Genomic DNA, 24,912 nt, shown 5'->3' on the forward strand with positions numbered 1-24,912 from the left:
CAAGAATCAAGAAATCCAGAATTTATATACTTTACGGGGCCGCAGGTCCTTTTTTCCTATACATGTAACGGGTATAAAAATTTAAGCAGTGACCACCACACACTTCTCCCCTTTTCCGCACACAAACACACACTAATGCGTGTCAAAATAAAAAGTAAAATAAAAAAAACTTGGGATAGGTTGGAGAACAGTGCCCCAAAGGCTTATTGCAACATACAATAATGCAGGCAAAGGCAATGAACGCGGTCTTGGGCTTTTGTCTTACTACACAAAACAAAATTATATATATGCTATACATATATTTAATTGCAAAATAAGCATTACAAACGTAGTTATGATATTTTATAGAATTTAATGTAATCTTGTAACAATTGACTTCATAAATCACAACTTTTTTCAAATAAAAAGTTCTCCCAAATTAGCTTTTTAGTATTTATAATAAAAACTCTAAACTGATCCTTAATTATTTCTGTGTACAGTATATAAGGTCGTTGGGAAGGGGTTTTTCAGCGGAGGTTTTGGAGGAGACTTTGGGGTCTGGGTCGGTCAGCTTGGCTCGACGTATAGATGAAGACCATCCGGTTCTCCAAAGCGCCATCTCTTTCGCTCTCTCTTTCTCACTCGCTCGCACAGTCATCGTAAAATCCCAAACGAAAATTTCATTCTTCTTTACTTAACTTTCTGTTGTTGTTGCTGGTTGTTTTTTATTTTCTTTTTTTTTTGGGTGCAATGAACGTTGCGTCGCTGCTTTTCTGAGCGCATGCGTGCCAGCCAAAGAAGAAGAGCCAAAGCAATAAGAGCAACAAAAACAACAACAGTGTTGCCTTTTAGAGATGAGCAAACATTTCTAAAAGCCTTAAAATTCTGTCACAGTTGAATAGAAAACAAGACAGTTGAGACGTGTTGAAATTCAAACAGAAACAATTATAATTTATAAAGAAAGGAATTAACAAGAAATCAATGATTTAATACTATAGAAACAATTGAGTTATGTCTTTGAATATTCAAAATCTTATTACATAAGGTCATGAATTTATTTGTAGATATAAAAATAGAGTGAATTATAATAACCTGTTGTGGCCTTAAAACGAAGATAACTATCACCTAAATGGATTCAATAATATCATGTAATTACCAGCAATTTACAATACTTTGTGGCTAATTTTTGATACTCTATAAACCAAATCTATAAAACTCAAAGTAGCCGTATAAATCACTCTGTCACGATCGCAGTAACAGTAATTTTCCCCTTACTTTCTTTGTCCATCGCAGAAATAACTTCGCCAACAAAGACTGGCGAAATTCGTTAATAAATTGGCTAACCAATGTTGCAGCTTCGTGGAGCCCCGAACGAAACTGCAAACTCCACCTTGCGTCAATATTAACATTCATGCTCATCCTTTAGGTGGGTCCCCCGGCCATTTGGGGCCCCCTCTTAACCCCCGCCAGGGTCAACGGCCCACTCCCCGAATCCAATGCTATTATATCTGACCATCTGCCGTTTTTGTGTTGGAGTCTCGCCGTCGTTCCTCGTTCGTTGTTATTTTATGTTGTATTTTTTTGTTAATGACAGAACCGGGATCCCAATAGTCGAGGCTCCAAGGCTTTTGACACATGAGGGGAAAATCAATATGGAAGGGAGACAAAATAAGGACTACATCACAAAACGAAGCCAGACAGCTGCAAAGGACATAGGAGCACAGGGTCAGGTACTTGAACCGACTGCTGCTGGTATCCTGCCATTGTGCCACCGATCCTCGACGATCCGCCCGAGGTTTGCTCTCTTTGTTATCCTTGCATGTTGCTGCCGTAATTTGAGCTCACTCGTTTTGTCCTCGAAAATGCTGCGGCTCATCAAACATGCAGGATCTTTCCTTTTAAGGACCTGACACGAAAATATCCCAAAATAACATAAAAAAAACACAATGTGCGTAGTGCACCTGCCTGAAATGGGGGAGAAATCCGCTTGAAATTTTTTATTGATTTTGCGGGGTTTCCAAGGAGCAATGATGCATAATATAGGGCGTACATTGAGTAAAAATAACAAAGACAGATAATCCTGTACTTTAAACGGGGCCTACCACTATTTTTTTGTTCAATGGGAAAGGGCATGTCACGGAAAAATGCAATTACGAAATTTGTATACCTATATTGTTGGAAAAACAGCACATGGAATCAATAAAATTGAATTTTTTTCTTTGGTTGAGATATATGGGAAAATTTTATTACACAAAAAATTCTGTCATAAATTTACGCAGATTTACTTTGTTAAAAATCCTGGTTGTTCCTTTTAGTTATTCTTTACATGTTTAAACAATATTTTTTTAATAGCTTCAAGGGTAAATCATATTTTCCCGCAGACGTTTTTCTCGGAACCTATCGTATTTACATATTTGGGATCTAACTTTTTGCAGTGCATTTCTGACGCATCAACTGGCGCCAAGGAAACAAAACACAAAGCTTTTGATGCACCAGTTTGTGGATAAAAGTGGGGACTGGGGAACGAGCCGAAGGTAAAGAAAGAGTAACAACCTTTTGTTGCTCATATGTTTTGCACCGATATCAAGATCGTACATCAATAATGACAGTTGACAACAAAGCCAACTCGAAGTAGTATGCATATAAAAAAAATAAGTCGCATTTTCATTTTTTAAAATTCCCAGTGGGCGGGGAAGTGAAATAAATCAGGTGAAGCTTCCTTGTAAGAAATATATATGGGTAATTGCATGGCAACACATGTTTTCAACCGACTGAGGCTCATTTGTCAAGGGAGATTAGAAAGAGGCAGATGGTGGCCAGAGTGAAAGAGATAGGCTGTCTGAATTCTGCAGCAAGTGCAATAAAGAATAGAAGCGTATTTCCCTGCCACAATTAACGCATCTGTCTAATTATCTTGCTGACAGTAAATGAAGAAAAATAAAAGAGAGAGGGCAGCCTCTTCTGCACTCCGGCTTTTGGCGCCAGGCGAACCATTTTCAAATACTCCACTCTCTGGTAAATATTTAACAATGACGCTGCAGTGGCGCAAAGGCATTCGCAGCAATTACCGCCATAGACTTTTTCTAGAATTTTAATTGAAATGTCAAAAGCGTTTAGTGGCAAGCACACACAGCGTTGGACCATGGGGATAATACTCATCGCTATGATGATCATGATGGTGATGCAGCCAAAAAGCGGTTCCCCATTTAAGAGTCTAGAGTCGAGTATCCTCAGGTTCGTTTGTATGGTATTGCGGCAAAATCCGTTCAGATTGTGCGGCATTATTGGGGTTAAGAAAATATGTTAAGCTACTAGTTAAGAGCCCTGGAAATGTCTGTGATTGTGCGGCCTTTTTGCCTCGCTTATCTCAAACGTAGTTGCCGCAATTTGTATGACTAAGTATGGAATTCCATAAACTTAATAAATTAAAAAGATTACAAAGCTGTGTTGACCAGTAAAAGATTAACCAAAAGGTTGGATTGACACAGTTCTTAGTTGAAAAAAAATATTTTTTCCTTTAATACTTCTGGCAAATCCTTATCCACTACACAACACTGCAAGGCTTCAAAAAAATCGTCAAACAACTGTTAATTAACACCTTCAAAAATGCCGTAAATGTCGCTACCTACAAATTTACAAAACCACAGTGGGAAATTAAACGGAAAACGAGAAAATCTGCTGTGCAGAGAGAAATCAAAGTCGGGTGGTTTTAAATAAAAAAGAGGGTGGCAAAATGTCAAAAGTTTGCAACAAAAGATTGCAGATAGACGGTTTTGCATCCCCTCCTTTGAAAAATCCCCGTCTTTCTATTTAATATTTTTTAAGCAGACATTTTACAGTTGCAAATTTGAATGCACAGAAAACAATTATATTTCCATTTCAAAATGAATACGTATAAAAACAAACACAGTTTTTACATATCTTTTGTCAGTTGTATAAGAAACTTCGAACTAAAACATGTTTTTTTTTTAAGTTTATTAAATTAAAAGTAATGAGGCAGAAAAGGTTTTAAGTGCTGTGGAGACTAAGCTCATTTCGTAAATAATTTTTTCGCCTCTGCTCTTTCAGTTTTGCGTTAACCCTCATTTAGCATAAACAGCGAAAAACGCTGAAGAGGATGAAAACGAGGGAATCCAGACAATGGCAGTAGGTTTACTGCTGCTGTTGCCGGAGTTGCAGTTGCAGAAGTTGCTGTTGCTGGTTGCCGGTTGCAGTTGCAATTTCTGTTGCTGTTGCAGTTGCAGCTGCAAGCATTGCAAGTAAGCTTTGCCAGCCACATTAAACGCTCGCACGATTTTCTCGTTGCGGCTGAGTGACTTGTGCCGTCGTGCCAGAAGCAAAAAGAGTTTTCCATTTTGCTAAATATGCGAGATTTTCCAAAGAGCCATCACAACAATGGACCGAAGGTGGGAAATGGATTCTGTCGTCGCGATCGAGAAGACGGTGTCAGATCGCGCTTAATTAGCACGAATCGAGAATCTTGTTTTTAATTTGTATTCCAACTGGTTTAAGTAGTAGTAGAGTATTTAAACAGAAATGGTGGTTGAATAATTATAGGGTTTGAACAACATTAAACATCGAATAGACTTTAAAACCTGTGTTGCCTAACAATTTACTCGAGTTCTCTTTTTACCACTTTACTTATTTCCTGTTGATTGGCACACTTTATTGCATTCTTTTCCAACGCTCGCTTTACTATTTACGTTCCTTAACTTTTTGGGGCGCCTTTCCCCAAACCTAAATCACATAAATGCATAAATTTTCCAACACTTCTCGGATAGTTTTTCCATTTGGCCCCTCGAGGCAAATAGTTTGACGCAAAACTTAATTAGTTTCCCCCCCGCCACCCCACCTTGCAACACACACAGTTCCTTCTTCCACCCCGATGGGTTTTACTTTATTTGCTGCCCCCTACCTTGCAGTATCTTCACCCGGAGTGGCTTCATTAGGTTCGGGTTCAAGTAGAGTTGACCGCCCCGGGCATGGCCACTCCCCCTACCCCTTCCTCGCCCTCTCCCACTCCTCCCCTCGCCCCCACCCAGCATTCGGTGTTCGGTGTGTCCAACTGTCTCGACTTGTCTATTTCAGTTTTCCAATGCACTTTACGAGCAGCTCTAAGGTAGGAGCACACCAGAACAGTTGAACTCCACTCAATGGACGGCTTGGCACCCGGGAAACGGGAAGGGGTGGGGGGGGAGGCACCAAATGGGGGAAATGGGCAAGAGGAGCGTTCAACGTTCGTTCTGTTGTCCAACACACGATGATTTATTTGGCACACACGCAGCAAGAGAGGGTTAGTTAGCGGGGCGCTACCTGCTCGAGGTGGTATCTACACGTGGAGAAATATTCAGTACCTTCTGTTATCTGTTTAGATAAAAAGAAATTTGTAAATTGTCTACATAATTTCATAAAACAATTTTGAGTTTTGTGGGTATTTAAACGAAATAAAACATAGTTTAACGGTGAATTTCTCTCAGATTAGAAACATCAAATTGATTTCGTATCCTCATAATCTTTTCTCTCTGTATCCCAATGCCAAGACCGAACCCATTGGAAGCTTTTTACGTTTTGGTGGCACTTGGTTGACTATTATTTTTCATTTGGGCCGCTCTCGCAGCTCGCAGGCGGTCCAAGTGAAAATTATTTCGAGATACTAGTAAAACGCAAAGGCACACGCACAGATACGGATACAACTGGCTGGGCCGCACAGCAGATACAGATACGGAATACAGAGTACACTGAACAGATACAGATACACGCACATGTGCTGCAACATTATTTCTTGCGCTCCCTTTTGCCACACTTTGTTACACGATACCTAAAACCGGGGCTTCGAGGCTCCGCAGAGGTGCTAGGGGGGAGGGGGACACAGATAGGGCCGGGTGTGGTAGAAAATAAACTTCAAAGATACATTTGCGCTTCACTTGAACCGTAGAACCGTAGAACGCCGTTCGAGTGAACTAAGCTGGCCACAGCAAGTGAGCTGCAAACACACATGTGTATCTGCGTATCTGTATCTGTATCCGAGTATCTGTATCTTTGCGAGGGCTAGAATGAAGCTGTGGACAAAATTGCGTGCGTAATTCCCCTTTGTCTCCTACTCCTACTCCTGTCACGAATCACTATTCGTAGGACACATGTTTCACCCGAAAAATACGAAAAGAAGATGAGGATTTCATTGAAGTCTACCTGAATTTCAGGTCCTGTGAGTGTCCTAAGGACATGTTGCCAAACTTCGCTTAAGAACGGAATAAGAACTGTATTTAAAGGTTGGAAAGGATTAATGGAATATGTTCAGAAAACTCCTTTCAATAACTTCCAAATTAAGTCATAATTTGATCCCCATGTACATAATCAAACAGTTTATGTATATCAATCAACTTCAGCTTTCCCCAAGAACCGTGACAAATTGCTGAATAAATTATAATTGGACCAACCCTTCACAAATTTAATCAGCCAAAAACTAGTTGGCGAACCCCCAGGAAGCAAAATCAATACCTCTAGCTAACCCAAAACGAACCCAATTAATGTGTGAAGCTCAAGAAAAACTTGATGAAAAACTCATAAACCAATTGGGCGCCCTTTTACCAAACTGCCAAAAAGCAATCAAGAGAGGGGAAATGCAAAGAAATCGCCTTAAAAAAGAATCAAACTGAGAGAGCGAGTGAGAGAGCTAGGAAAACCAGGATAATTATTCAAACACTTTCAAAGTCAAACATACACACGGGCAGACGTGAAAAGTGTTCCCCTAACGGAAAACGTGGAATTGAAAATGTTTTTGGAAAAACTTTGTCGTTGCAGCAGACGGAAAAAATATAGAGAGGGATGATGATGATGGTTGAGTTTTTCGCTTCTAACCGGGATGTTGCACTCGCAGGGAAGCGAATCGAAACGCGAGTGGAAAAAACATATGCGGGACCTCACGACACAACCATATCCTGTAAATGTCTGGCTGTGTGTGCACATGTGTGTGTTCATTCGCCAGACAAAATAACTGAAAAACGGACGAAGGCGAAGGTTGTTCAACCAACCACCGCCAGGAAAAAGACCAAAAACAGGATAGGGACTTTTTGGATGGGGGGAACAGCAGAACAGCAGCATCAACATCGGCATCAAAATCAGCCGAGAGCAGCTGTTCCAAAAAGTGGATGGCACATACTATACAGTGGGCATTGTGGACGGGAACGCGGAGAATCGTAAATAAAACTATGCAATGTGCACTGCTTTCGTTTTTGGCCCTTCGCACACACATATTTTTGGTGGTTGGACGCGGCCCAAAAGTAAAGGTACGAATGCCATGCGGGAACTGAACTCCCCGACTGAGATTAGGACAGGATTTTCGCCCCGATAGAAATCGGATGGAGGAATTGGGTGTGAGAAGACTGGCTTTGAAAAGTTGAGCCTTAAAATACCCTTGAATATTTAATAGAACTTACGTTTACAACGAAGATTCTTATAGAAATAATGCAAATGACTCTTAAACTGAAACCTTTATTTATAATGGTTTATGGATTTGTCTCTTAACATAAAATTTTTAGGATTTATCCTAACTACTTCATCCTTTAACCTCAAAACACTTAATAATCATTTGGTTTCTTTTAACCCTATGGTCATTGCAAAATCATATAGCAAATCAAAACAAAGAATTTAATTTAAAAACCAACATGTTCTTTATGGTTTTATTAACTTTAAAGTCGTTAAAACCACAATGTACATAATATAGCAATAAAACATAAAGGCCATTAAAAGGTTCTAAATTGTTCTTGACCAAATCAGCTCGTTGCCAGGAACCAGGCAACAGAGGTACGGGTAACTGGCCAAAACAAAGCCAAAGCCAAAGCCGGGGCTGAAAAGAGCCTAAAAATAACAGGAACTGGCTAAGCCAAGTCAGTTGGTGAGTTAGTGACTGAGTGAGCCTAGACCAACCAAAGACACCTTGCCAAGAGGCTGACCGGGCCAAGATGCCAGGGGATGCGATGCCAGGTTGAGGTCCAGAGCTCCGAGAGGCTGAGTCGAGAAGTCCACCGGCCACAATTCGTGCAGGAAGCGGGTTTCATCGATGCAGCAGGCAAAAGGTTTACACTGTCTTTTTACCACCAACCTTCTGTCGGCTCGTCCAGTCGTCCGTCCGTCGGTTCGTCGTCTGCCTGCCTGCCTGCGCACCTCCCAAAACCAGTTGCAGGTAGTTTAAAGTAAAGCCCAAAGATCTTCGCTCATTCGCTCGTCTTTTGGGATACCTTATAGCATATTTCTTATGCGGACTGCTGCGCAACCTGAGTCGCCCGCCGTCTGTCCCGTCCAACCGTACATACCTACATACATCCATACGTTTCGGATACAAATATATACCTACATATATACATATGTATAATTCTCTGTCGTTTCTTGACTCTTTCGAGTCGGTTGCATTGGGAAAATTTCGTAGAACTTTGCCTAGGATTAATTGGTTAAATGTTTGTTGTTCTTGTTTCGTTTCGTTTTTTCTCTAGAGTGCCATTTCTAGGAAAGAAATTATAAATTGAGTAATCTAGCAGTAAGCATCGATTTCGGTTTTTATTAGAACCATTTCAAGTGTTAATGGTTTAGAGGGAGGCAGTTAAAATCAAAGTGGTTTAGGTAATTGCAATGTTGCTGTGACTCATTTGAGAAACGTGAAAATATGTGGGGTTTTCAAAATGCAATCACGAAGTATATCAACTTTATCAAGATTCCAGCTTCTACAATAAAAAGCATTAACTGTTGTCTCAATTCAGTGCAACACCTTGACTAATCAAAAAATTCTCTTAGGAACATGACCAACTAATGCTGCCGTAAAAGTTTTATAAGCGGATTTCTTTAAAGTTTCTATTTTAACTTGGCCATGTTGCCGAAGTTCACCCAAACCAAGAACTACTTAACGACTTGCGCTGCTTTTTTGCGTTGCCCCCACTTCAACCGCGGGGCACTTCCTTCCGCACCTGAAAACCACGCTTCACCTGCTTTTGGGCTTTCCGCACCGCTCCTCAATAACAGGCACCACCTTTAACTAAGAACCCGTAAACAAAAAAAAACAAAAACAAAAAAAAAAATATGTTGCCTAGCCTAGGCTGGCCGGCTGCATCTAACAAGTTCGACATTTGGCACTTGAATTTAACGCCTGATTGCATTTCAGCCTAAGTTTCAGTCTCCCCAGTCACTTCCATGCTTCGCAGGACAGGATCCATCCTTTGCAATCAGCATATATGTAGTCCAACTTCCATAACTTCAACTTCCATGAGTCAAACTTTTTTGAACAACAAATTTATACGTTCATAACTTACTACACAAAACTTAGGCGGAATTACTTGAACTTTTCAAAACTAAAACATAAAAACAACTAAACTTAAAGTAAACCATGCCAAATTATAAGCAATTCATTGTAAATTAGAACTACTTTTAAAATAGATTTCATTTTTATATGGAAACATCACATACATATTCTCCCCAACTTTAAGGAATATAAGAAAAATATGAAACTTGGAATACAACTTCATATTTTAGCGAGTTTGCAACTGGTAGACCTACCACTCCTGATGATTACTTTGTAAAGCCAATCCAAACGTCAACGACTTCATTCTGCGGGTTCCACTTTCAGTTGGCCAAAGCAAATCGCGGGGTTTAAGTTGCTTCAAAGGGAAGGTATCGAGGGATATACTTGAGCCTCTTCTTGGGCTCTTCTAGCTTCGCATAGTTTGCCTTTCCACGCTTTGTGTGTTTCCCTGGGCCTCTCCACTTGTGGCTCGTAGTCTTCGGACTTCGACTTCCTTGTGCCCAAACCCTCGGCCCCCTTGTGTGCCAGTTTTTCACTGGCTTCCCAGCGGACGACCCGACCACTCCCCCACCACCTTTTTGAAAAACCCGCCCGATAAACTGGCCTCACTTTGCGTTTTGATTATAGCCGGAAATGCCGTTTTACACGTGAATGAAATTTGTAAATGCGGCGTTGCCAAACTTCTGTCTACACTACAAATAAATTGATAGGAAGTCGAGTTAAATAAAAAAGTGAGTACAATTTACGTTATGGTTTTTGTTTAACTCAAAACAAACAGTGGATGCACACAAAAGCTATCCTAAATTAAACTGATTAAAGAAATGCAAGTTTTCAATGAACGATCATGGGTCAAACTTTTTGTTTCATTTGAAAGTATAACTGGGCAAATCCATATTTAATATTTTCTTTTTCACTAAGCAAACAAGAAAACAAACAAATATTTGAAGCTAACCCCGTTTAAGCAACAATTAATGTAAAATTTTGCACAGAAATGTAAATCAAAAGAGTCAAGGGGATAGAAAAACAAAGCAGAGAGAGAGGCCGAGAAAAGGAGAGATGGGCAAATAGAAAAAGGCCAAACAGAGGGGAAGACCAAAACATGGAGAGCTCAGCGCTTAGGGTAAGAAATATATTATAGGAAAAATCCACCCTCGGGGGGACACAGCGTTGAAAAATGCACAAAGGCACAAAGCCATGAAGGACAGCCAAGGCCCGGGACTGAGGTTCTGAATCGAAATGAGTACGAGGATGTTGACGTTGCCTGCTGCACAAAACATCAGCGGCAACACAATCAAAAGGGTTACAGAATCAAAGGCCTAAACAGAAGGTTGCTGAACCCACGGCGAGACCGTGACAAAAAAGCACATAGCAAAACGGCAAGGCACCGATGCTGCAAATACCCTTGTCGTCAGATTGTTTATAAAACACCTTGGCTGATATTGTATATAATTGGATTATAGGTACATTAAAAGAGCCACCCATTTCAATCAATATTTCAAAAAACATCTAACGCAATTAAGAGTGACAAGTTACATAGTTTACATATTTCCACTTTATTTTGGAGCAAGATATTACCAAATTATCCTTGTCAAGTTTTAAGGAAATGTTTTAAAGGACCCACTAAATAGCTATGCTCTTCAGCACCCTTTAATTTCGTTTCAATGCCATAGCAACACCCTCTGAATATAATCTGGATTAGATGATAGATCTTGCTTACCAGACAACTCCGAATGCTCCATAGCCGATGGGACGATCCGGCTGGACATCCTGCGGCACGGCCGGCGGTTGATAGTAGGGAGCCGCGGCGGCCAAGATTGCGCTGGCGCCCTGTGGCGCACCACCGGCAGCACCACCCTGTACCAGTGACATCGAAACGCTCATTGATGGACTACGCGGCGGGATTACCAAATAGTTCGAGCAGCTGCACCCGTTTCTGGTATTTCTTGACGATGGAGCTCAGTTGTAGTGGTTGTGGTTCTGCTGGGCCCGTCGTCTTCGTCCTCGTTGCGGCGGTGGTGGTTTGGACTGTGTTTTGGACTGTGGTTCTTCTGGTTCCCCAAGTGGTGGTGGTGGCAATGGTGGCGGCGGTGGTGGTGCTTGATTTGATGTGGGAGAAATGGTGTTGATTGCTCAATGGATGCCGCTGGGGGCCACTGATGGCCGCCATTCAATTGTTGGCCATTTGTTGCTGTTTGGTGTGCTTCTATTCAGCGCTATTCTTTTCGCTGCGTGTTGTTCGCGTCGCTTATTACACTTTTTACTTATTTAAATGAGATTCGAGGACATTGTGAAGAACTGTAGAGTGAAGAGGGGAGATAAACAAACTTTATTCGTTAGGTGTTTTCCTTTTAGATTGGTAAATTAAATGGTAAATACTTCAAATGTTGTAAGGGGAAAGTCAAATTTTCTTTGCGATGGAATTAGGTTGACAAACAATTTTATATTTATGGGGACAGTTTTTGCACATCCTTATATATTAAGTTTTTTGTTTCTTTCTTCATTACTTGGACAACATTTTTAAATTAAAGTTTCTATTTCTGGTAAATGAAACATTATTTTTTAAGATAAATAAAAAGAAAATTAAAAATAAAATAAAATTCAAAGGATTTTTATGAAACACTTTCAGAACACTGTCATTTATGTTAAGCTGTTCTAAAATTCCGTTTGTGTACTTTTCACTGTAGTTTTAATTGCCATTACTTTTGTTTGCTTTTAAAATTTTTGGTGGCAAATGAAGCTGCACAAGAAAAAAGACAAGAGAGAGCTCGAGAGAGAGGACATGAAAAGTGCCGTTAGCTGTCGCGACCGGGGCGCGTCCGTGTATTACAGTTGTAAATGTGTGCGGGTGTTGTTTAACTGTGTGTGCGCATGTGAGTGCGAATCTGAGTGATTTTTCGACTGCGCTGCCTGCGCAAAAAGCCGCTCAAACGCAAAAATCGCACTTAAATCACTAAAAACTAGACTTTTTCAGCAATTTGCAACATTTTTGAGGCCAAACAATGATGAGAGCGCAACTTGCCAGCCAGAGCCAAACAAACAAAAAATTTACTCGAATGAAAGCGCATAACAACGGGATAAAAGAAATTAGCCCCGGGATAGGTTGTATTTCCCAGGGTCTAGCTTAGCTTTTCCGCACTATGCAAACGTAGGATTTCCCTTTGATTTACCTTAAAAAATGCACAATTTATTGAGCACCGACGGTGGCAGTTTTTGGTATTTATTATTTTATTACTGTGTATTATTTTGTAACTCTTCCGTCTTTGCGAGAGTGAGACAGACAAAAACGCGCCGGGGGTAATATTCGTGCGTGTGTGTGAGAGAGAGAGAAAGAGGGAGATACAATTTTGTAATTTTTGTTAATTATTATTGTTAAAACGCGAGACGAATTTTTGTTGTTGTTTGCTGTGTTACTACTACTACCGCGACGGCTGCTCACACACACACACAATCTTACACGCACGTTTATACAATATGTATATGTAGATGCAAGCAGAGGCAGACAAACAAACAATTTGCCTGGGTCACGTTTCTTGGCTCTCTCGCAGCTTTTATTGCCTTTATTGCATTATCTTTGTTATCACACGACCGCGGGGCGTGGCATTGGGGGCGGGCGGCAATGGCGGTGGCGTTCAATTACCTCGCAGCTTCCCTTCAACTCCCTGTAACTCTAAAACTTCGATTTTCGATCACACGCGGCGTCTGCTCCACCGATTTTCCGATTTCGCTTCGTGCGCTCGCTAGTTCCGTTGTTCCGCAGCGTTCGAAAGTTGAGAGGGGACTTGAACATATGTTCCTATGTTTGCGAACAGGCAGGCATTTTCTGAGGTATTTTGGCTCTCTTGCCGCGGCTGGTAACACTGATCGTAGAGATGAGCATTTCCTCGTGACACGGCCTGCTTGGTAATACTGATTTGTTAGGCTAATTTAAGAAACAGTAATTTGATATTCAAGGACAGTTTTTTTTTGTTTTAAAATTTTTGAAGTTCAATTTGACAAAATTCCCTCTAAATTGTCTGTTTTGTGTAAATTGATGTCGTGCCATCTCTGGTTTGGAGGTAAACTCCACTAAAAGTTTCATCGCTTCAGAAAACTATGCGGCTATAACTGCATAAGTTAAAAAAACCTTATTTATTAAAAAATGTTTAGCATGAAGTGAAAAACAATAAAAACATAAAGTTCTGAAAAATAAAGGTTATTTAAGACGAAGGCCGCAAACTTCAAAATGTTACCCATTTCGTGAACCTTATGTGCGTGGTGGCAACGCTTTAGTATTTTTCTTATCATAATATACGAAAACATCAATACAAGGCATGGGATACATGTCCCATCCCTATTGAGGATTCTCAGTTTGTTTTGGTTTTGAAAATGGAGCACGCGACAAATGACTTGAAGGAGTTTATCACGGACCTGGTGATTCCACACCAACGCTACAGTGTGAACATTAACCCGGACCACATCACCATGCTGGATGGCACCAAAATCAAGAAGCAGCTTTCACGCAAACGCCGTCCAAACAAATCGTCGACGCTAAGCCGCAAGGAATATGCCAAACTTGGATTAAATACACTCCCGACCAAGCAGATGAAATACGAGGAGGCCTTGCCACTTCATAATCTCTGGAAGGGATATGTCCGGGAGCATCTGGAGCTGAGGGAAGGAGACGAGGTGCCACAAGTTCATGATCCTCGTTACGAGGAGTTCAGCAAGCAGCTTGTTAAACTGGACTTACATGGCGCCAAGCTAAAAGTCCTGCAATCCAAATGTCGCACGCTAGAGAATCTTTCTGGAATATGTGTCATGGACACCAAGAACGTTCTGAAACTCCTCGGCGAGGACCACCGGATTAGAACAATTCCCAAGAGCGAGTGCGTTTTCGGCTTAAAAGTGGGCAACATGGATTTCACCATTTTCGGACAGCACCTGAACATTCGACCTGCCGAGCGCAGCGTGAAGAAGATAAAGAACTTTGTGGAGCCCTTCATGTAGGAACCTTAAACCTATCGCTAGCCTAAGAACTGAACTGGAACCTTTTGAATGTTACATTTAACTTTCGAAAAACTTATTTTATTCGAGAGACTTGCGAGTCTATAAAATAAACTTATGATTTTGAGAACTCCGAAAAAAGTTAGCTATTGAAATTAAAATATTTAAAGCTTTTTTCAAAAATACCCACTTCTAATTTAGTTATTCTTTTTTAATACATATATAAAACCGTACATTAAATGATTTTTTTTTTGGGAATATCGCGCCGCGTTTCGTTTGTTTTAGATTCTAGACCTTTTTTTTTAGTTTTGGGGAAGGTTCCCTGCTTGCCCATTTATGCGGTCGTTTTGGTCATGGTAATGACGGCGGATGGAACCAAGCCGAGAACCTCCAGCGGCTTCTCATAATCCTCTTCGGCGAACAGTTTACGCGGAAAGGTGGTCATCAGGGAGAAGGGTGACTCGATGCCGGTTTTCATCTGAATAAACACGCGTACGGCAGACAGTTGTTCCTTGACGTTGAAGGTCTCCTGCAAGGTGGAACCATCCTGCAGGCGCACCTGTATGCGAGTTTCGGTGTAGTCTCGAGGTGGAGATTTTACAGCTGCTGGTGGCGACGAAACAGTGGTGGAGCTCACGGACGGTGTTGGCTCCTTGTTACCCAATTCCTTTTGTTCTCTGTAGGTGAAGGTAGGATGGTAAAATAAAAGTGATTATGACGAATTTGTTTACTAAACCCCACCTGGCCTTGCGTGCCGCCTTGTCCGCCTCGATTTGTGCCCTCACCCGATCGCGGGCCGCCTTCTCCTCGTCTTTTTCACGCTTGCGCTGCTCCACGATCTTCTTCATCTCGAGCTCCTCCATGCGCCGCTTGGCCTCTGTCATGTCCTTTCCAGATTTTATACGATTCTTTTCGCGCTGCAGTGCTTCGGTTTTCTCGCGCTCCTCGCGTTCTATGCGCTTCTGCTTGAGCTTTTCCTCGATGAGAGCCAATTGGGCCTTTTTCTCCTCCTCGGTGAGTGCCTTCTTCTCCTCTGTAGATTCGGAGAAGTTGCTGTGCCCGGTTTTGGCCGCATGGTACTCCACTTCTGTGTGATCCTTGAGTACCTTGCCGCAGTCATCGCATTTCAGGGATTTTGCCACCGGGGCATCTGAGGAGGTTTCATCGGCACCACTTGTGCTGCTGGAAGCTGCTGCGGCCGAGGGGTCCTCACCGGAACCGGTTGCGGGAACTCCGGAAACAGGGGAATTCCCGGCATTCTGACGGGAAGGTATCGGGTCATCTACGTGGGCCAAAAGCCATTCCATGGCGGGTTCCACTCCCTTGTTGCTGGTCACCTGCAGTGCATATTCCCTGCGGAAAATTCCAGGGAAAACCAAAGTAAATTTTCGCAAACCAACTTTTGCCGGTGGGAAATGGGTTGAGTTTTGGGCACTTACACACGTTCTCGGGGGAAGCCCATGTCCATAAGGGTCTGCACTTCACTCATGGTGTTTCTTTGAGGTTGTCCAATAAAAATAAAGCCTGATATTGAAATTTAATTTACAATGACACACAAAAACAAAGCTAGGCGCAAGTGCTGGGAAGTGCAGATGAGAAATAGTTGGTTCAGTGCTGCGAACTATCGATAGTTGCAAGAACAGATGAAATAACAGTTGTGTTTTACAAGTTTCTCAGCGCACTCAAAATTAAACAAATGTTTTTATTGCAAATTGAGAATACAATATACTTTCTTAACGTGAAGTTAAACCAGTTAAATCTTTCAATCTTCATTATAAGATTTGAAGTTAGCTAGAAAATAGCCAGAGGCTTATCGAGTAGTTTCTCACTATCGATATTTTACTCCGGCCTACGGCGTTTTCCAACACTGCCGATTTAGCGTCTCTGCAGCCTCGAAAATTGCTGCATTTTTTTTTTCTACTTTGATAGAGACATTTTCAGACTTCCAGCAAAACGATGTCGCCGAAGACAAAGAAAATGGTAGTCAAGATCCCACGACACCCGTACTTCACCGTACAGGGCGAACGAAGCGTAGAAAGAGAGGTGGAGTACCAGGTGCGAAAGTGTCGTGTGAATTTGGAGCGCATTAAGTCCTCGAGCACCCCGACTTCTCGGCCATTCCCGTTGAAACCAAAGCCAAAGAGATGCATTGTACGTGTGGCCCGACTGCCGAATGTGGAACGCAGTGAGATTTCCGTAACCCCGGCCAGCTCCATAATTAACTCCGACATCGACGAGGGTAAGCGACAAGGTCTTGCGAAACACCCAGAAATTTCGTGTTAAGGGGGCCTCTTTACCTCAAGCAATAGTTTTAATGTTTTGTTTCATTTCAGGTAACTCCAGCGAATAGCAACAAATTTTTAGGACTAAAGACAGGCCCGACTTGTCCTCTTCATCATCACCTATCCTCAGAAACCCTAACTACTCAATTTGACTTTTAACTTGTCTAGTTAAATATGGGTTACCCGCAGCATTCAATCCGCGTATCCAGTAATTATAAACCTCCTAAGACTGCGGAAGAGATTCATCTTATACAATACAACAAAATTTAAAATAAATTTGAACTTTTAATGCTGGAATTGGTTTTATTAAAATAGTTTTGTTTGTTAAATGTCTATTTTTTTTTTATTAAACTTTTACTTTATCCTGTTTTGTCGTTTCTTTACAGTTTGTCTATTATTTGTTATTTGATTTCTTGACAAAAGTTTCCTGTAAGCAATATATGTATGTACGAAAACAGAAATTATATTCTAATAAATAAATATGTAATATCATGCTTCATTTTTTACTAATAGTTAAAATTTATTTTAAAAAGCAGCGGTAAAGTAAGATGTTATCGAATATTTTAATCGAAACAATACCATTTCAACAAAAAGTAAATTGCAAAAAAAATACATTTTACAAAACAAAAAAACGGAAAGCGACTATTATTAAAATCAATAATATTAAAAAAAACAGGTTGTTTTTTTTTTTAGTCTTTATCGATATTTGGATATAATCGATAAGGTCGAGAGTCAGCTGTCACCAGAAAAATATTTCTGGAATAACAAAAACAGGCAAAATTACCCGTATCCGATCCGAGTCGAAAAACAAATCCTCACCATGAACTGGCACACGGGCAACATTGCGGAAGCCGTGGCGGAATCGAAGGCCAAAGACGCCATCTTCGTAGTCTTCATTGAGGGTAATTAGAGACCTTTTCGGTTTTACCCATTTTCACCACGTCATTCTTGCGAATTTTCACCGGACTTGCAGGGCAGGATGAGATGTCCAGAAAGCTGGAGAGGTTCGTGGACGACGGCCTAGTGCGTTCCAGACTGGAAACCTCCGATTTTGTGGCCATCAAAGTCCAGGGAAATAGCTCTGCCTACGGACAGTTCATGTCGCTATGTGGGTATCTTTGAACATCATTATTTCCAGATCTGTAAATATTTATATTTGGTTATCCAGACAAAGTCGTTCCCGTGCCTTCGCTCTTTTTCATCGGGAAATCGGGCACGCCTCTGGAAATCGCGACTGGAATAACTGCCAGCGTAGATGAACTCATCGCCAAGATCGACAAGGTCCTAATCCTGGCGGGAAAACGAACGGAGCCACAGCCAGTCAGCAGTAGCTCGTCAATTGTTGACGGGTTGGAGCCCAATACGGTTAGGAGCTTCGCCGGAGCAGATGACTCAACCAGTTTGAGCAACAAAGAATCAGTTGAAACAGGTAGTTAAAGATCACATTTAGTTTGCAAAAAAAAAGTTAAAAACCCAATATTTAAACTTGACTGCTTCCTGTTTTGAATTATATTTATTTTAAAGTTAACTCCTAAAAATACTTTTAATAATTCAGCTCCAGAAACCAATTCAGTTTCCAACGCAGCAACTGAATTAGGAGACCCTAAATCCAATCCTCCGAATTCACCTGCAACAAGCAGTTACGCCTCGATCCCTGCAGACGTATCAACGTCCAGTTTGGAAGCTAAATCAGGTTCAGAGGAAGAGATCACTACTATTTCCCCAGCTGTTTTGGCAGCCGAACAGAGGGCTTCGGCCAGCAAAGTGGATGACTCGGCATCAACATCTGGAGCAGTTGCCCGAAATTTGGCCACATCTAATCTCATGCCGGCGGTTCCACTACTTACACCTGCTGTTCCAGTTTCCGTTCAGCCACCGCCGGAAACTCAGGGACCCACAGAATCCGAGGAAAGACTGGCGGAAGCTCGGAAACTCCTGGAGGAGAAGCGAAGAGAGCGCATAGAAGAGGAGAAGCGCCGCGAGAAGGAGACCGAGCTGAGGCGGCGAAGGGAGGGAAGGGAGGCACAGACCCAGCAGGCAAGGAACAAGGAACTGGAGCTTAGGAACATGCAGGTGAAAACAAAATAACCTTGAGCTACCCTGGGATTATTTACACCAGAAAGATTATTGCTAATTTTAGTCTAGATAGATTGTAAAAGTTATAAATTTTTTTTATAACATTATTATGTTTATTTCCCCTTAAGGAACAAATTCGCCGAGAGCGTCTGGAGGAGCAGCAGGCAAGGGAGCGCATCCGCGCGCAAATTGCCGCCGATCGGGCAGAGCAGGCGCAACGTCTCCTCGTTTCAGCGGATGTTAACAGCACTACTAACTCGGTGGGGGCCACCGCAACATCCAACGCTATACCAACCGAGTCCTCGAGAAGTTCCGTGGACGAGACGAGGCTGCAGATCCGCCTGCCCGGTGGCCTTCAGCGCACCAAAACCTTTCCGGCCAGCGATGCTCTGGCCACCGTGCGTGTCTACGTGCGAAACGAGCTGCTGGCAGCGAGCGATGTGCGTGACTTCACCCTGGCCACAAGTTATCCTCGGAGGGAATTCCAAACGGAAGACGAGGTCAAGACCTTGACCGAGCTGAATCTGGTGCCCAATGCGGTGGTTCTGGTGCTGACTAAGGATCAAGTGAATCGCGTGGTCCGGAGCGGTGGCTCCTGATGACAATGCTGGCCACCGTCATTTGGGCAATGATTACACCTGCAGCCAAGGCCTTCGAATACATTCACAAGATGGGACTGCGCCCGCTCACCCAGAAGTTGTCCGAGCTGATGGGTAGTATTGGTTGGACAGGACGTCAGGCCGATGTCGAAGTTGACGCGGGACATGCGTTAGTATTCTATCTTTGTATGCAATGCTTACTTTTAAACCTTTCTCTTGACCTTTTAGTGCTGCTCGCCGTAACATGGACCTATTTTCCCTGCGACCGACTCCAGCACCAGGCTACGAATACGATGAGCCTTCAACATCACATGAAGCGAGGCCCATGTCCACGCCAGGAAGCGGGGAAGCCGATAGGCCCACGCCGCAGACGCAACCGGGTCCAGGAAGTACACCGCAGGCTCATAACACCAGCCAGGCATCCGGCTCCCAGTCACAACAGTTCCAACAGCGACCCGGTGGTTATCAGCCGCCAAGATATGGGGATGCGAACATAAGACGGCTACAGGATACTAAGAAAGACGACAAGGATAAGGACAAGGCCACGTACAACGGGAATTCCACGCAGCAGCAGTAAAACAATTTTTTCCAGCAATCTGTTCGACGACAGTCTTTAGATATCAAACCTATATGATAACCTGTTATGCTAAATTTAATTATACCAACTTAATATTCCGAAATTTCAATTCGATGTGTTTTTATTAAACAAATGTGAACTTAATAACTAGTTAGAGATAAAGAAAAGTAGGTCAGCCTAAAGTCATTTGCCCTAAGCAGCAGTTTCCATTTAAATTAGGCTGTCAAAAATATCCGCTTAATAAAATGTGGAAAATCATAAGATTTTGTTCACTCAAATTAAGATTAATTTTGATTTACATTTCGAGAACTCGTTTAATTAAATTCACAGTATGTATTCCAAAAATAATAAGTTGTCTTTTCAAGGAAAGGATTACTTATAGCCTTTGAGGAAGTTATCCATTTAGATGGACACCAACTTATTTAAACTAAATATAATGTCAACAAAAGAGAACTTATAAAGTGGAAGATCTGCCATGCTTTAAATCGCGAGTTGTTTTTAATTTTGTTTAAATTAAATAATACCAGCGAATTAGGGGTAAATAACCAATGAGGGAAGTGCGGGTACATATTTTTGGGCAATGATAATGTAAAATACACTTCTTTTGTTATAAATTTACTAGATTTGCAGCTATATAATATGCGTTCTTTATCGCTTGTGATAGTTAAGCTCCGGAATCTCCAGTACACGAAATCAGTGGAAGAATCAAAAATAGTGGAGTTAACGTTGAGTCCTCCTAAGGCGCGCCTCACAATACTTCCTATAAAAGCCCCGTTTACAAGGTGAACCACATGAGGAACTGCAGCAGCTTGTAGACATTGACCAGGGGTAACTTCCAATTGCTTTTCCTTTGGAGAGGTGGCACCAAACTGGGATAGTGGACCAGGCTACCGATATGGCAATTGGTGATGATAACGCCTCCGGGAACGCCAACGGGCACGGCATCACCTTGCTTGACACCATCGCAGTCGATCAGCTCCAGGGATTTGTTAAAGCAAATACGAATCTCGGAGAGATAACTGATGCCGTGCTTGCCATCGTACAAGCAATGGATCGAGGGATTCTTGCCCAGCACCTTGACTATGGCATTATTGATGGCAGCCACTGTGTTATTGGAGTCGGGGTGGATGTCGGACGCATCCAGGATCCGAGACATGATGTACTTCTCCCGCCAAGTCAGTCCCATTTCAAAATATTTCAGTTCGCTGTCCATTTCCTCCAAAGCCATGGCACAAGTTCCGTGCTTCTGCCACTCGTGTTTCCACAACCATTCCGTTGTGTCCATTCCCTTAAGATCTGGCCAATAGATTTCCAAATCATCCTCAATGGGATTCAGTTTGTCCGGATTAAAGGTGGCTGAGTTATTACAGAAGTTTGGTCCCATTTGGTGCAGTTTCGTGGGCCAAATGCCGTGAATGGTCCAGAACTCCTTCTTTTGGGGCAGCGTGCACTCCTGGTCGGGATTATCCTCGCGCCAATGATAGCAGGTAGTCACCGGCCATTGTTGCGTGAATATCAGGACATCCCAGTTATGATCTTGAACGGATATCTTCGTTGGATCCTGCAGTGATTCATCTTCATCCTTGAAGGGAAACCCATCGAATTCACTGTCTTCGTCTGGATTTTTCTGTGGTCTCTCATCCACCGAAGTTGATTCATCTAAATCCGATATGTCGCTATAATGGGAAATCGGAGACAATGAGTAATTGCACTGTTTTTCAGGGGCTTTTGTTTATTGTTAGACGATAGCTGGATAAATGGGTCAACCTTGAACTTGAGCGTTACGGATAGCTTTGATATATAGTTTTGGTTGGTTAGCAAGAGTCCAGTAAAGTTTCCAATAATACTATCGAGTATTCTAAATTTCCTCCTTTTCAACTCACCTTAAAGGCGTCGATTTTATGGTCACCAGAAAACAGGCCAAAATGGCCACAAATAGAAACCGCTCGCTCCGCATTTTGTTGAAAAACAAAAATAATAATAACTGCGATGCAAAAAACTTGGGCGCTATCGATACATCGACTGCTTGACTGTCAACCCATCGACAAACTAACTATCGATGTTGGTATTTTTTTATTGACTATTCGATTTTAATACCGCAACTTTGGCGCCATATTTGAATTTAAACCAACTGTAATAATTGATGTTTTGTTTTTACAAGTAATTAAAAAAGAACGCATATGCTGTTCATCAGATGTACTTTGAAAGGTCTCCTCTTTCGCTTTTTAATTTGTTTTCAATACTCTGGTTAAAATCACTTGGTCACAACATGATTAAAATATAAAACTAAGCATTAGCTGTGAAATTGGTTTTCTTGAGGTCAAATACTTCCAGGTGCACCCCTAAAAAGCGTATTAATTTTACGGCCCATCAAAGAAATCAAGAGCCAAGTTGGTTAATAAATTCCAAAGACTTATCGCAAAGTTTAAAAGAAAAAACGAGAAACAATTGTTTCGGCTGATTAGGATTTATGAAATACTTCGCCAGCTTGTCTGCTTTGACTTTCCAGCGAGTCTGTGTCTTTAAAATCCCCTGGCCACCGGTGATAAGATTCCAAAATTGTGTGCTTCTGTTTTCCTTTTTAGTCATCCAACTTTAATTAGTGACAACGATAATTACACATTGCAATGTTGCTGTTGTCTTTTATCTGTTCTGGTGTTGACTTCTGTTGAAAACCCAATGACTACAGCTACAACAGCGGCAGCAACAACAAATAATGACAACGATTGCTTAGCAATTGGTTATTGCTTAACTGTACTTTGTACTTTTGATGATCCCCCACTTTTTGGATGGGGTTAGTTTGTCTTTGAAGGGAGTGGAACCCTCCCGATGGGGTGGCCTAATGAGCGGCCAGCTGTCGGAATTCCAGACAAGTGGGGTAAAACTGTCACACTTAATGCTCCATAATTGTAAGGGGTAAAAACAGGGAAAGAAGGGTATAACTAGTTGGATATATAAATTCATATTAAATTCATCATAAAAAATCACTTGTTTCCTATAAATAGAAAAGAATACAACCAATGACCTACTTTTATTTTTATATAATATCTTGTTATATAATAAAAAATCAAAATTATTATTCATAACTTCGTTACAGGGTAAAGAGTAGAACCTTTCACCTATTTTTATCCACCATGTTTAATCAATTTATCAAATTCAATTAGTTCGATTCGGAGCGATAAAACTCATTTACATGACGAACTCAGTTCTAATCTATAACCCCCATTTCGGCGGTTCTCGTACACCATATTCAAACAAATTCCAGCTCATGTCTGGGGATTTTATCAACAATATTTGTGATTATTTTCGTGTCATGTTTTTGTAAGCCAGCATTCTGGTAGCGAGCTTTTATGCAGATTTGTGAGTGGGGACTTTTGTTTGATGACAAATTAATTTAATAATAACAGCTGCAAAAACATTTTGTAATCAACTTTTGCCCCCACAGAAACTTAACAATTATCCTCGATGTACAATCAATTAATGTTGTTTTTTAGATAGCGACCGTGGGTTAATGAAGTTTGGTTTTCGGTGCAGGAAAATGGTTTTCCTTTCATTTGAAATAACTTTCTTTCGGCTGGGTAATAAATTAAAAAAATTTTCTCTCTCCTTTAGTTTTTTGTGCTCTTTTTATAATCAACGCCATCATCATTATCAACGTTAGCAGCATCAAGGGGAATTTCTTTTGAGACATTTTTTATTTTGGAAGAAGCCATCTCTCTTTTTCGCTCGCTCTTTCTTCTTTTTACTTTCCCCTTTCTCCTTTCCTTCAGCGCCTGCGCAAGCGAGAGGGAGAGAGAGAGCTTCATTTTTGTGGGAGGAGTCTAGGCTTGGCTTTATATAGAGTTTTCCGGCGGGGGACTCCCGGTAATTGCTTCAATTTGGCGTACATATCCGGATCCGCTTTCCATCCTCCCCCTTATTTTTCACTTCTCTTTTTCCGGCTTCCTTCGTTGGTTGTTTTTGTGCAATTGCTGTGTAAATGGCATGAGAATGATAATTGTAGCAATTATAATATTAAATTGGGAGATCATGGCTCACAGGGTTTTCCCTCCCAACATCCTCGTTTCGCTCTCCCTTTTTTATGTAGCATACTTTTTTGCTGTCATCGCCGTAGCTTTTCCTACTCCCTTCGCTTCCTTGGGGGATTTTTACTCTCGACTGCTGTGTATTCTACCGGATTTGTTTGTTAATTAGAATTCTAGCGTTGAAATTAAAATGCTCACTCCACCGAGGCCCCAAATGGAATGGAACTGTTGGCGGAAAACTTCAACTAGTTTTTCGGGGCGTTGGCTCCGAGGGGAATTTCCCACTGCCGTTTTTTATTTGTCTGCCTCTGCTCTTAATTACTGCAGTTTATTTTCTAAGTGAGACTAATTAACAGGCAATTCGCAGCATTGCGGCACATTTTGCTCTTTTTCGGCAAAAGATTTCCACTTTTTGTGTGTGAGAGTGGTCAACATTTCGGGCTAGTTAGTCGGTTGTGATAGCCATGGACTAGAAAGTTTTCGAGGACATTTGCCAACTTTCCACATGTGTAGTTTCGTAGTCGAAAGTTGCCTGTGGGCAATTAGTTGCAGTCCTACTTGAAGCCAAGTCGTAGAAAATTGTATTCTTTTTAAGATTAAATAATGTTTTGGAGGCCAATTTTTCTTAATTTGAGATGAAGTTCAAAAATCAATGAAGAACTTTGATTTCTTATACTTAGCTTTTTTAGTTTTAACTTAAAAAATATAATTTTAGTTGGCACAACAGACAACTTTCTTTAGGTAAATAAATATTCTTCTTTACTCTTGGTGCTTCAAGAAATAAAACAAAAAATAGTTAATCGAGAGTTCGCTGGATTTGTGGCGAACTGAACTAGACATTGATTTGCCACCTGGGTTCGTACAATTATACCTTCGTCGTAACCTTCCCCCGACTTCCTGCCCTCAACTGTGCCACAAATTTACGTTATTAGTGCAGCATTAGACGCTCGGCTAATTATCAACACTGTCTGAGGCGCAAAAAGCCCGCTTAACCTCCACCTATCCACCTATTCTGTTGCCGCCATCAGCAACAGTCCACCACCGTTTGCCATTTGAATGGCGCCCCTTTCAGTTCAGTTCAGTTCAGCACCACCCCCAAGCT

The 24,912-nt window shown here is 41.5% G+C and overlaps 6 protein-coding genes across 7 annotated transcripts in view; 3 read left to right on the top strand and 3 right to left on the bottom strand.

Annotated features, from left to right (window-relative positions):
- Nucleotides 1–12,899, bottom strand: part of LOC108096230 (serine/threonine-protein kinase NLK) — a 72,660-nt gene extending 59,761 nt beyond the window's left edge. For both annotated transcript variants that reach the window (XR_001771697.2, XM_017197624.2), the window contains exons 1-2: nt 12,436–12,899; nt 10,986–11,563 (exon numbers count right to left, since the gene is read on the bottom strand). Coding sequence is in view for 1 of the 2 variants with exons in the window: in XM_017197624.2 (XP_017053113.1) it covers nt 10,986–11,149 (164 nt within the window). In the remaining variant the exon portion in view is untranslated. The remainder of the gene's footprint in view (nt 1–10,985; nt 11,564–12,435) is intronic.
- A 552-nt stretch (nt 12,900–13,451) lies between these two features.
- On the top strand, nt 13,452–14,338 carry LOC108096234 (ribonuclease P protein subunit p29). The gene has a single exon (XM_017197630.2). It carries the CDS (start codon nt 13,634–13,636, stop codon nt 14,252–14,254), a length of 621 nt encoding a protein of 206 aa, XP_017053119.1. The 5' UTR covers nt 13,452–13,633; the 3' UTR covers nt 14,255–14,338.
- Nucleotides 14,339–14,444: 106 nt separating this feature from the next.
- On the bottom strand, nt 14,445–15,842 carry LOC108096233 (UBX domain-containing protein 1). The gene is made up of 3 exons (XM_017197629.2): nt 15,691–15,842; nt 14,993–15,604; nt 14,445–14,928 (listed from the first exon to the last, which is right to left on the bottom strand). The coding sequence occupies exons 1-3, from the start codon at nt 15,738–15,740 to the stop codon at nt 14,586–14,588; spliced, it is 1,005 nt and encodes a 334-aa protein (XP_017053118.1). The 5' UTR covers nt 15,741–15,842; the 3' UTR covers nt 14,445–14,585.
- A 267-nt stretch (nt 15,843–16,109) lies between these two features.
- On the top strand, nt 16,110–16,830 carry LOC108096372. Its single transcript, XM_017197924.1, has 2 exons — nt 16,110–16,490; nt 16,585–16,830. Exons 1-2 carry the CDS (start codon nt 16,208–16,210, stop codon nt 16,599–16,601), a joined length of 300 nt encoding a protein of 99 aa, XP_017053413.1. The 5' UTR covers nt 16,110–16,207; the 3' UTR covers nt 16,602–16,830.
- Nucleotides 16,831–17,251: 421 nt separating this feature from the next.
- On the top strand, nt 17,252–19,894 carry LOC108096370 (UBX domain-containing protein 4). The gene is given in 7 exon segments (XM_017197922.2): nt 17,252–17,435; nt 17,507–17,641; nt 17,702–17,962; nt 18,089–18,606; nt 18,738–19,200; nt 19,203–19,377; nt 19,437–19,894. Coding segments are annotated over 7 exon segments (1,983 nt in total). The 5' UTR covers nt 17,252–17,353; the 3' UTR covers nt 19,786–19,894.
- Nucleotides 19,881–21,795, bottom strand: LOC108096371 (ribonuclease Oy). The gene is made up of 2 exons (XM_017197923.2): nt 21,669–21,795; nt 19,881–21,461 (listed from the first exon to the last, which is right to left on the bottom strand). The coding sequence occupies exons 1-2, from the start codon at nt 21,740–21,742 to the stop codon at nt 20,561–20,563; spliced, it is 975 nt and encodes a 324-aa protein (XP_017053412.1). The 5' UTR covers nt 21,743–21,795; the 3' UTR covers nt 19,881–20,560.
- Between the last annotated feature and the right edge of the window lie 3,117 nt (nt 21,796–24,912).

Source organism: Drosophila ficusphila, unplaced genomic scaffold, assembly GCF_018152265.1.
Source record: "Drosophila ficusphila isolate 14025-0441.05 unplaced genomic scaffold, ASM1815226v1 contig_106, whole genome shotgun sequence".
NCBI classification, from domain to species: domain Eukaryota; kingdom Metazoa; phylum Arthropoda; class Insecta; order Diptera; family Drosophilidae; genus Drosophila; species Drosophila ficusphila.